The sequence below is a fragment of the Mobula hypostoma genome, chromosome 13 (assembly GCF_963921235.1).
Source record: "Mobula hypostoma chromosome 13, sMobHyp1.1, whole genome shotgun sequence".
NCBI classification, from domain to species: domain Eukaryota; kingdom Metazoa; phylum Chordata; class Chondrichthyes; order Myliobatiformes; family Myliobatidae; genus Mobula; species Mobula hypostoma.
In genome coordinates this window covers 80,408,824-80,421,718 of record NC_086109.1, presented here as the reverse complement: position 1 = coordinate 80,421,718, position 12,895 = coordinate 80,408,824, and the positions used below count along the sequence as shown (strand labels likewise).

At 42.2% G+C, this 12,895-nt stretch overlaps 1 protein-coding gene across 1 annotated transcript in view; it reads right to left on the bottom strand.

Annotated features, from left to right (window-relative positions):
- LOC134355337 (cytosolic carboxypeptidase 4) overlaps nucleotides 1-12,895 on the bottom strand; it is a 242,630-nt gene that overhangs the window by 79,530 nt on the left and 150,205 nt on the right. The window contains exon 22 of the mRNA XM_063065098.1: nucleotides 11,489-11,665. Within this exon, the coding sequence (XP_062921168.1) occupies nucleotides 11,489-11,665 (177 nt within the window). The remainder of the gene's footprint in view (nucleotides 1-11,488; nucleotides 11,666-12,895) is intronic.

Here is a 12,895-nt window from a genome sequence, read left to right as displayed (position 1 = left end):
AATGAGGTTGTACAGACTAACTGCCTTTGCTGGGAATCTACGTCAGATCATTATGATAAAAAATGGATTGAATATCAAGTTCTTGTGCAGTAAGGTGCCAATGTTCAGACACCACGTGAGACAGCAGCGTGACCTCAAACCATTAAGTATAATCTGGTTGAAAGACTCATCTGGTCACTAAGCACTGTGCTCACAACACACTAGGTGTGCCAGCAAAGGATGCAGCTTGAACTTTGAGATCCTGCAGTCAGTGCCATCTACAAATTTGCTAATGATACAACCTTGCTGGCAGGATCTCAGATGGAGATGAGAGGACGTATGGGAGCAAGATATACCACCAAGTTGAGTGGTGTCACAGCTACAACCTTGCACTCAATGTCAGTAGGACCAAAGAGCTGATTGTGGACTTCAGAAAGGGTAAGATGGGAGAACACTAACAAATCCTCACAGAGGGATCAGAAGTGGAGAGAGTAAGCAATTTCAAGTTCCTGGGTGTCAGTATCTCTGAGAATCTAACCTGGTCCCAACATAGCGATGCAGTTATAAAGAAGGCAAGACAGCGGCTATATTTCATTAGGAGTCTGTGGAGATTTGGTTTGTCACCTAAAACACTTGAAAAGTTTTACAGCTATACCGTGAAGAGCATTCTGACAGGCTGCATCACTGTCTGGTATGGGGGTGGGGGGGGGGGCACTGCACAGGATCGAAAGAAGCTACAGAAAGTTGTAAAATTAGTCAGCTCCATCATAGGTACGAGGTATACAGGAATCCAAGGAGCAGTGCTTCAGAAAGGCGGCCATCAAGAAGAAGATGAAGAAACCTAAAGGCACACACTCAGTGATTCAGGAACAGCTTCTTCTCCTCTGCCATCCAATTTCTAAATGGACATTGAGCCCATGAACACAGCCTCATGTTTTCATTATTTTTTTTTGTAGTATTTATAATTAAACTATTTTTTATATATTTTATATAGTGCCTATAAAAAGTATTCACCCGCCCCCCCCAGAAGTTTTCATGTTTTATTGATTTACAACATTGACTCAAAGTGGAATTAATTTGGCTTTTTTGACATTGATCAATAGATAAAGACTCTGTTGTGTCAAAGTGAAAAGAGATCTGTACAAAGTGACCTAAATTATTTATAAATGTAAAACACAAAATAATTGATTGCGCAAGTATTTAACCCCTTCAAGTCAGTATTTAGTAGATGCACCTTTGCCAGCAATTACAGCCTTTGGTCTGTGTGGATAGGTCTCTATCAGCTTTGCACATCAGGACACTACAATTTTTCCCCATTTTTCTATGTACAGTATCTGAAATACATTTTATGGAAAGTTTTGTTTGATGATGAACTTCAATAAAAAATAAATTACAAAAAGAAACTGCTCAAGCTCTGTCAGATTGCATGGGGATCATGAGTGAACAGCCCTTTTCAAGTCCAACTACAAATTCTCAGTCTGACTTGGCCACTCCAGGACATTAACTTTGTTGTTTCAAGCCATTACAGTGTAGCTTTGGCTTTGTGCTTGGGGCCATTGATTTGCTGGGGAACAAATCCTCTCCCAAGTTGCAGTTCTCCTGCAGACTGCCTCAGGTTTTCCTCCAGTATTTCCCTATATTTTGCTGCATTTATTTTACCTTCTACCTTCACAAGCCTTCCAAGGCCTGCTGCAGTGAAGCATCCCCACAGCAAAACACAGCCACCACCATGCTTCACCATAGGGGTGGTGTGTATGATGTGTGGTGTTTGGCTTATGCCAAACATTATCGTTTAGTTTAATGATCAAAAAGCTTAATTTTGGTTTCATCAGACTGTAGAATCTTCTTCCAGCTGACTTCAGAATCTCCCACATGCCTTCTGGCAAACTCTAGCTGAGATTTCATCTGAGTTTTTTCAACAGTGGCTTTCTCTTTCCCACTTTCCCATAAAGCTGTGACTGGTGAATCACCCTGGCAACAGTTATATGCACAGTCTCTCCCGTCTAAGCCACTAAAGCTTGTAACTCCTCCAGAGCTGTCACAGGTATCTTGATAGCCTCCCTCACTAGTCCCCTTCTTGCATGGTCACTTAGTTTTTGAGGACAGCCTGCTCTAGTCAGATTTACAGCTGTGCCATATTCTTTCCATTTCTTGCTGATTGACTTAACTATACTCCAAGGGATAATCAGTGACTTGGAAATTTTCTTGCATCCATCTCCTGACTTGTGCTTTTCAATAACCTTTTTTGCAGAGCTGCTAAGTGTGTTCTTTTGAATTCATGGTGCAGTTTTTGCCAGGATACTGACTCACCAGCAGCTGGTCTTTCCAGATACAGGTGTATTTTTACTACAATCAATTGAAACACCTTGACTGCACACGGGCAATCTCCATTTAACTAAATATGTGACTTCTAAAACCAATTGGCTCCACCACTGAAGATTTGATGTGTCATATTAAAGGGGGTGAATACTTAAGCAATCAGTTATTTTGGGTTTTAGATCGCTTTGTAGAGATCTAGTTTCACTTCGATAGGAAAGAGTCTTTTTCTCTTGAACAGTGACAAAAAAAGTCCAATTAAATCCATTGTGATTCAATGTTGTAAAACACTAAAACATGAAAATTTCCAAGGTGGGTGAATACTTTTTATAGGCACTGTACGTAAGTTCATAAGCACAAACACACTGTATATATTTACTATAATTAGTTTATTTATTTTCTTCATTTATCATGTATTGCATTGTACTGAGGCCGCTAAGCTAACAAATTTCAAAACATATGCCAGCGATATTAAACTTGATTCTGATTCTGAATCTGATTCAGTGAAAGTTGCAGAGGCAACACTGCAGTAATTCAACTACTTTCAGAGTTTTTGACATAGGACTCCACAAATTGTGACTGGAGCATTAGTAATTCAGAGCTTTGGTCTACCTCTATAGCACTGAGAAACACACACACAAAATGCTGGAGAAAATTCAGTAGGTCAGGCAGCATCTATGGAGGAGAATGAACAGCTGACATTTCGGGTCAAGTGCCTTCATCAACACAAGACATTCTGCATCTGCTATAAATCCCAATGCATCGATGCAGCTATAAAGAGGGCAAGACCGTGGCTATATTTCATTGGGAGTTTGTGAAGATTTGGTTTATCACTTAAAACACTCAAAAACTTTTGCAGATGTACTGTAGAGAGCATTCTGACAGGCTGCATCACTGCAGAGTATGGGGGTGGCTACTGCACAAGATCGAAAGAATGTTGTAAAATTAGTCACTTCCACCTTGGGTAATATCCAAGATACAAAATGCTGGAGAAAACTCAGTAGATCAGGCAGCATCTATGAAGGGGAATAAACAGTTGATGTTTTGGGATGAGACCCTTCCTCAACACAGAAGGTCCAGCAGATTGCTGTAAATCCAAATCAACCCACACAAAATGCTGGGGGAACCCTGCAAGTCAGGCAGCGTTATGGAGGAATATAAACAGGCACCGGTTTCAGGCTGAGACCCTTCATCAGGACTGGAAGGGAAGGGACAGAGTCCAGAATAAGATGATGGTGGAGGTGGTGAGTACAAGCTGGCTGGTAATAGGTGAGCCCTCCTGAGGGGCAGTTGGGCAGGAAGCAGTAAGAATCTGGGAATTGATAGGTGGAAGAGATAAAGGCCAGAAGAAGGAGGAATCTGCTAGGACAGGACAGTGTATTGTGGAATAAAGGGAAGGAGGAGTATAGCAGAGATATTCAGTCTACTTGCCTGAGGGGCCACACCCTGTTGTCGAGAATTAACATGAGCTCCACCCATGTAAATAACATCCTACATATTCACTTATAAATTTGCTCTACGAGATATTTGATGGGAGTGCAATCTGGAATTGCAGTCCACACTCTGTTATGACTGATTTCCACGCTGCCAAGTGTTCATCATATTCCAATAAAAAAAATTAATGTAATAACTGTTCACGTAAACACCATGTGACATGCTAAATTAACTACATGTGGATCATGAGCTGAGGGTTCAAATTCCACTGTTTGACTGTCTGTCAATGGGTTCAGACATGGGTCACGAGGGTTTGTCGATTCTAGAACATAGAGCAACTTTGCTTAGACTTTGCTTATTGAGGGAGTGCAGCGTAGGTTCACGAGGTTAATTCCCAGGATGGCGGGACTGTCATACGCTGAAAGATTGGAGCGACTGGGGTAGTATACACTGGAATTTAGAAAGATGAGAGGGGATCTGATTGAAACATATAAGATTATTAAGGGATTGGACATGCTAGAGGCAGGAAACATGTTCCTGATGTTGGGGGAGTCCAGAACCAGAGGCCACAGTTTAAGAATAAGGGGTAGACAATTTAGAATGGAGTTGAGGAAAAACTTTTTCACACTGAGGGTTGTGGTTCTGTGGAATGCTCTGCCTCAGAAGGCAGTGGAGGCCAATTCTCTGGATTCTTTCAAAAAAAGGTTAGATAGAGCTCTTAAAGATAGCGAGTGAAGGGATATGGGGAGAAGACAGGAAAAGGGTACTGATTGTGGATGATCAGCCATGATCACAGTGAATGGTGGTGCTGGCTCGAAGGGCTGAATAGGCTACTCCCGCACCTATTGTCTATTGTCTATTGACTTGCCTTATTTACATTACTCTTATAGATCTACTTTAAGACTGCCTTCAGGTGCAGCTGAAGACAATTATTTCTTATTTTCCAAATTAAGTTTACTATCTAAGGGAAAGGGATGCTTTAAATCAAGGGTTCCCAAACTTTTTTTTAATGCCATGGACCCTTACCATTAACTGAGGCATCCATAGACCCAAGATTGGGAACCCCTGCTTTAAAATGTTTCCCATCCAGCACACCTCCAAACCTGAAAAAAATCCTCAACAATTGATGGTAACAATAGGGCAGTTTACCAGAGCTAACACCTCAGGGACACTCCTGACCTCTGGTGCTGTCTGTTTGGAGTTTCAACATTGTTCCTGTGACTGTGAGCCTTTCCTGCTGGTGTTTCAGGTACCCTCTGCATCCCAAACATGTGTGGCTTGGCACATTACTTAACCAAGGTAAGTTGTGCTTCACATGTAGATGAATGAGGAGTTGGTGGGAACAATAGATGTGTTAGGGTAGGATTTATTTAGAAATTAATTTAATTTAAAAATGGGCATCTGCTTACCTGTCCAAGAAGGTGCTGGCAACCTACAGCAACATTTTGCGGGCAACTCACAAAATTGCTAGATACTATTTGTAGTTGTTCAGTCGAGTCCGACTCTTCGTGACCTCACGGACAGGGTTTTCATGGCAAGATACGGAGGTAGATTACCAGACCTTTCTTCCATGTGGACACTGCTGCTGCCCAGGTTGGGACCTGGCTGGGGTTGAACTCAGGACCATCTGCCTTGAAGCCCAGTGCTGATGCCACTACACCACCAGCCAGCCCGCTAGATACTACACTAGATACTGTATGTATGAAGTGTACTGGTTGGTAGGATGCAAATTGAGCTAGGATGAAACCCATGGATTGCTGGGCGGCACAACTCAAAGATTTAGAAAAGACTATTCTGTGTTGTATCTCAATAAATAAATATACTCCCGAGCTGCGATCACTGCAATCGCCAAGACCCGTAATTTCCCTTAAGGAATGTACCTTTGAACTGTCTGAATGAACTGATGACTTTGCAGTCTCCTGAGGGAATTGGCAAACTAGACTCTCAAGAATGGTAGTACAGTCGGGGCGGCCATTGCTGGGGAGGGACACTGATGTTAGAAGACAAGCCTGTGCTCGGTTTTGTTACTCTCAGCTGGTTAAAGCGCTGAACAAGATTAAAATTGTTGAGGCCGAGAGCGGAAAACGAAAGGTGTTCAGCGCTCTGTGCCTGCATTTGACCGGTCTCCTTCTCTTCTTGCTAATACCACTGGACGGGAGGTGCGGGAGTCCTGGACCCCACACTGCCCGGTTCAGGAGTAATGTTGTATTGTGGCCACTCAGGCTCCTGGACCGGCCTCACTCGCCTCAGCACAGAACTGGCTCTGCAGCCTATGCACTCACTTTCCGGGACTCTGCAGTTTACGGTCTATTTGTTATTTGTTTACTTTTTCAACTATTTGCGCAATTTGTCCTTTTTTGTACATTGGATGTGTGGCAGTCTTTGCTGTGTGCGGTTTTTTCATGGATTCAATTGTGCTTCTTTGTTTTGTGAGTGCTTGCAGGATGAATCTCAAGGTTGTATATGGTAGACAATCTTCGATAATAAATCTGAACTTTGAACTATAATGTCAGCACAGACTCATTGAGCCAAAGTGTCTCTGTGCATCTTCTTTGCCCTCTTAGGGTGTCCCTGATAACCACCTGAGGCAAATGTCGGACCCTTCATGTATTTGAAGAAGTGGCCCATCTTCTACTGTGGATCCCCTGGCACAAAATGGTTGAGGAGAAAAAATTAAAATCTGCAGATGCTGGAATTCTGAAATAAAACTGAAACACTCAGTTGGTCAGGCAGCATCCGTGGAAAGAGAAACAGAATCAAGGTCAGTCTTTGTCAGAAGAATAGGGTTATGCTGAGTAGAAGTAAGCCTGGCACTGCTTATCCTCAAGCAACTTCTGACAGTTGATCGAAAGTTGGTGTTTATTTAGAATTTGAATCATCATTTCAGTGGATCCAGACAAAGCTCCTCCAATTCCAGGATGCCAATTACCCATTCAGCTCAGTTTTACTCCACCTGGTTACTCTATCTCAAGGGTTAACCATCAGGCGCTGCCAACAAGGATGACGGTTCCTTCCTTTCTTTCCATTTTCAAAGAACACCGTCTGTTTATTCGTATCCATAGATGCTGCCTCATCTGCTGAGTTCCTCCCACGTTTTGTGTGTGTTGCTCTGGATTTCCAGCAATTGCCGAATCTCTTATGTCTCTGATAAATATCAAAGTTCAAAGTTCAAAGTAAATTGATTATGAAATTTCCTATATGTCACCACAGACAGCCCAAGAAAATGAATTACAGGGGTGTATATGGTGACATACAAGCGCTTTGATAATAAATTTTGAACTTTGATATTTATTATAGACACAAGAGATTCTGCAATTGCTGAAAATCCAGAGCAACACACACAAAATGCTGGAGGAACTCAGCAGATGAGGCAGCATCTATGGAGGAAATAAAAAGTTGGTTTTCATCAAGACTGGGAAGGAGGTAGTATAAGAAGCTGGGAGGAGGGAAAGGAGTACAAGTGGACAGGTGCTAGGTGAGTCCAGGTGAGGGGGAAGTTGGGTGGGTGGGTGGGTGGGGGAGGGGGATAAAGCGAGGAGTTGGAGGTGATAGGTGGAAGCATAAAGGAAAAAGAAGGAATATGATAGGTAAGTCAGAGGACCATGGGAGAAAGTGAAGGAGGAGGGGCACCAATATTTATTGATCTTCAAATAAAGCCCATGGAGGCACACAGATGTCCCTTCACCACACCCAAATGTAATCTAAGGCCAAGGTTGGGAATCCATTCAGGGCACATGCTGAAGGCATAGTCCCAATTCCAAGGCAAAATTCTGTTCCCTAGTTCCTCACCCAACAGAAGGAAGTTGAGAGCTATCTGTCATTTTTGAAGGTCATAAATCTGGTGAATCGCAATGCAGCAGGAAACATTTCTTTAAAAGTGAAATAGTTTATTATCTGCTGAAGTACACCCTCGGGAGTAGATGAGATGACACCATTTGCCCGGTGCTCATCATTTTCATTATTAATGGGCCATGTTCCTATCAAAACATCTCAGGAAGTGTAAAGAGTAATTGATAATGGTGTCTCCTGAGCCTCTCACTTTGATAGGAAGTATAATTTTTCTGAACAAGATATCGGTGTCAATGCTCAATAGAGAAACTGTTTCATTCACGTTCCTCTAATGAAACTATAATGGCTACATCAGATGCCACCTGGTTTTTCGTCCATGTAGATAATTGATGAGATATTGGAGGAAGTGGAAGATCTTCCCTTGGAGACCAGAGACCTTCCGACAACATTCTTCCCAGGCAACTATTTCCAGGCTGATGAGAGAATTTCAGTGCATTATGTTTGAATGAGGGTAGTTCTGAAGGATGAATACCACTCAGCCCATCTAAGCACAAAATAATCTAACATAGCAATCAATTATTTTTCATATGATTCAGAGGGTTTCACGCCTAGTTCTCTGGTCAGGAATTGTTTCATATGTAGATAGATCATCCTGTGCCTAAAGAACATCACAAACTCAGTACTAAATGCATGTGTCGGAGCCATGCATCTATTTTCTGCCTGTCTGTGTTGTGTTTTGGGTTGCGCATTTATTATGCGTTGTGGTAATTTGTCATGTGGGTTGGGTGCAGTAGAAGCAAATGAGTATTGTCACATATTCACACTTTATCATTGCTAGTTTTAATTTAGTTAGAGACAGAGTGAACCAGGGAATGAATAGTTTTGTTGAGCACTTAGTTACTCTCATTTCACTTATCTGGCTTATTTCACTATTGTTACACTACTTTCATTAGTTTATCATCGCCGCAATAGGTCAACGGCAGATGCAATCTCAATGGCTCTTCACACAGCCTTAGACCACCTGGACAACACAAACACCAATGTCAGGATGCTGGTCATCGACTGTAGCTCAGCATTTAACACCATCATTCCCACAATCCTGCCCTTTCCTCACTGTTACTACCAGGTAGGAGGTACAGAAGCTTGAAGGCACACACTCAGCGATTCAGGAACAGCTTCTTCCCCTCTGCCATCCGGTTCCTAAATGGACATTGAACCCATGAACACTACCTCACTTTTTTAATATATATTATTTCTGTTTTTGCATGATTTTTAATCTATTCGATATACGCATACTGTAATTGATTTACTTATTTTTTTTCTTTTTCTTCTACTATATTATGTATTGCATTGAACTGCTGCTGCTAAGTGAACAAATTTCACAACACATGCTGATGATAATAAACCTGATTCTGATTCTATATAAGATTGTTTGTTTGTGCTGGTTTCATAATAAAGGACTTGTTCTTGACCTGGAACTCAGTTGTTTGGATGCACGTCACACAAGTGTTAATTCCCTCACAGACTCTCAGCGGTTTTGGTTTGTTCCTCAAGTAACCCCTACAGCATGTCTTATCAAGCAATTTTCAGATTTACAGTCCTCTAACCAAACCATTTGGCTTCTACCTTGGTAAAACCAGATGCTGGGTTAACTTCTTTCAAAATTGAAAAACAACTGTTTTGCTAGTCTTCCCACATTTCTGCAGAGTCTGATCAATCTGCTCTCTCCCTTCTCCAGTGTTAAAATATTTCCCCTGCACTAAAATCTAAAGAAGAGAAAAGCTTTCATTTACCAAGGTCTTTTCAAAGCCTCACCTATACACCTACTAAAACACTTCTGTGAAATGGAATGAACGTAACAGTACAGAAAATGCAGAATGCTGGGGTGAATTCCCCTACTCTTCCTTGTGATTCTTCTGCAGGTCTTTCAGACAGCAGAGAGAGCTTAGAGTGTAGAACACTCCAGCACAAATACAAGCCCCACAACCCATAATGTCTGTGGCTACCATCATGCCAATTTAAACAACGCATATATCTGCACAGAGTTTATGTCTATTAATTCCTGCCCATTCATGTGCCTGTCTAAACATCTCTCAGATGCTGCCATTGTGTCTGCTTTCACCACCTTACCTGGCATCACAACTCTGTGTAAAAAAAACGCATTGTATAAACCACCTGTAACCTCTCTCCCTCACCTTAAAGCTATAACTTAAAGGCTGAATTATACTTCTGCGTCAAATCGACGCCGTAGGTACGGTGTAGCTGAGAACCCTATGCAGAGCCTACGCGGATCCCTACGCCGTAGCCTGACGCGCACCTCTCCCAAAATGTAACTACGCATCGTGGCAATGCAGACCGCAACAACTGTGATTGGTCCGCTTGGTAGCGTCGCATTTCCTCCTATGCTGCAATAGCTTCCCATTGGGCGACTGAAGGGCAGGCAAGGAACTCTGGCTGCAATGCTTTCCATAAAGCTTTACAGACCTCCGAAATTATGGACACATTTCGCTTTTACGATAAGAGACGCTCGCTTTAAACTTGTTTACCCCGAGAAAGACTACCATGACCATGAAGCCTTGCGACGTGCCCAAATTGCAGAGTGATGCAGACACACCAACGCACAAGTGTAAATGCTCACAACGCGCGTAGGCCACTTGCATAGGTTACGGCATCCATTTGACGCGAAAGTATAAATCAGCCTTTAGTCTATGGGACAGCACGTCAGCTGAGTAGTTAGCACGTTCAATTTACAGTGCCGGTGATGAGCAATTGTGGTTCAATTCCTGCTGCTGTCTGTAAGGAGTTCGTACGTTCTCCCTGTGACCACGTGGGTTTCCTCCAGGTGCTTTGTTTTCCCACCACATTCCAGAAAAATAGAGTTAAGGGTTAGGGTTAGTAAGTTGTGGGCATCGTATGTTGGTGCTGGAAGCATGGTGACACCTGTGGGCCACCTCAGCATATCTTTGGTGACTGATGGAAAGCAACACAATTCACCCTATGTTTCAATGTACATGTGAAAATAAAGCTAATCTTTACCCTTTAAGTATTTGTATTTCCACCCTGGGGAATAGACACTGACTATCTACTCTGTTTATGCATGTAATTTTGTATATTTCTACTAAGAATCATCCTCAGCTTCCAATACTCTACTGAAAAAGATCCAACCTGCCCTTAAAGCTAATCCCCTGTAATCCAGGCAATATTCTGGTGAAACTTTTCAGAATAGGGAGCAGATTTATCCTCAGTTTAACGTCTCCAAAAAGTAGTACAACCAACAGTCTAGCACTAAACTGTCAGACATTTATTTTTTCTGTCAAACCCCAGAAATGAGAATTAAACCCATGACTGCTTCTATGGCCAATTTAAAAAGTGATTGGATCGGTATTGCACATAGTTTGACGACAGCTTTCTCTCAGTGTTATTCATGAATGTTGCTCTACTCAATGATATCTTGAGCACTAAGATTCCCATATCTCTTTCAGTATCATTCCTAGCCATGGACAGGTACAATTTCATTCCTTTTTCTTTTTACATATGACCCAATCTCACTTAATCTTCTGATCATCTTCTGCCCACTTGTACATTATCAGATTATGGAGTCATAGAATGCAGAAACAGGCCTTTCAGCACATAGTCTTTCTCCCAGGAAAGACGATCAAAAACAAGAGGGCATAGATTTAAGGAGAGAGGGCAAAGATTGAGGGGTAACTTCTTCATGCAGTGGGTGGTGCATATATGGACTGAGGTGGAAGAGGAAATTGTTGAGGCAAGTATAGTCTGCCCCAAACAGTTATTCTACCCAGTCCGATTGACCCACACTTGGACCATAACCCTCCATACCCCTTCCAATTATTATGTCCACATTTTCCACTACTTTTTTTTTCAAAATTTTACATTAAAGTGCCCAAAGTATGTTGATGAGCACCTCAATTAATGTGACTGGAGCAAGCAACCAGGAACTTTCACTCACATTGTACTTGCCCTGATCACAGCCGCAAAACGTGCTCTCCATGGTGTAGCTTCGCAGGATCCCAATCTCTCTCCAAACCACCACCCGAGCCGTGGCTTCCCGTGACTTCTGTACCAAGAAGCAGCAGCGACTGATGGTAAATGCGGGGCAAATCTTGTCCAGAACTCTGGGAATGTCCTACAGAAAAATGATTCAGATTTATAGGATCATGGAGTAATGTGGCCCTTCAGCCCAATTCTTCCATGCTAACCAAGTTTGCCATCTAATATCGCATTAGCCTGTGTTTGACACATATTCCTTTAAACCTTTCTTATGTACACACTTCCCAAGTGTTTTTTTAAATGTGTTTCTTGTACCTGCCTCAACAGTTTCCTCTTGCACCTCTTTCCATATACGCACCACCCACTACATGAAAAAGTTGCCCCTCAGAGCTCTTCTAAATATTTCTTCTCTCTTCTTAAATCTATGTCCTCTAAGTTTTTTGATTTGCTTTCCCTGGGAAAACGACAGTGTGCATTTACCCCGTCTATCCTCTTCCTGATTTTATACACACCTATAAAGTCACCCCTCAGTTTGCATTGCTCCAGGGAATAAAGTCCTAGCCTCTCCATATCACTCAGGCCTAGTAACATTCTCATAAATATTTTTTGCACCAGTTCCAGCTAACTGATGTCTTTCTTATAACAGAGTGATGAAAGTTGTACATAGTCCTCTGGTATAGCCTCAGCAAAGTCTTATACAACAGCAACAAAACATCCCAAATCCTGTAATCAGCACCCTGACTGTTGAAGGCCAGGGCCAAACACCTTCATCACTGCCCTGTCTACTTGTGACAACATTTTCATCACGAACTATGTACTTTTACTCTTATATCTCTCTGCTCTTCAACACACCCCAGGACCCTACTGTTGACTATGAACAAACCACCCTGGTTTGACTTCCAAAAATCCAAAACCTCGTACTTATCTCAATCGAACACCATTTGCCATTCCTTTGCCCACATACCTTCCTGATCAAGGATCCCTTGTAATCTTTAGCTACCTTTTTCACTGTTTACATTGTTGCCTATTTTAGTGTCATTAGCAAACACGTACATTTTCAATTATATAGTCATTCATAGAAGTCATTACATAATTGATGAGCAACAATGCACCAATCCCTATGGCACACCCCTAGTGAAAGGCCTTCAGTATGAGAAGCAAACTTCTACCATCACCCTCTGCTTCTTACCATCAAGCCAAATACCTATTTTAAAATGTCTATTCAATTCAGTAACCAGCAAAGTAATTACAGTGTCTTTTCCATCTATTCCTTCCCAGCTTGTCACGTCATTCCATCTTTGCCTTCCCACCCACCTTCCCCCTCACCTAATTTCACCTATCACCCGCTAGCATGTACACTTCCTCA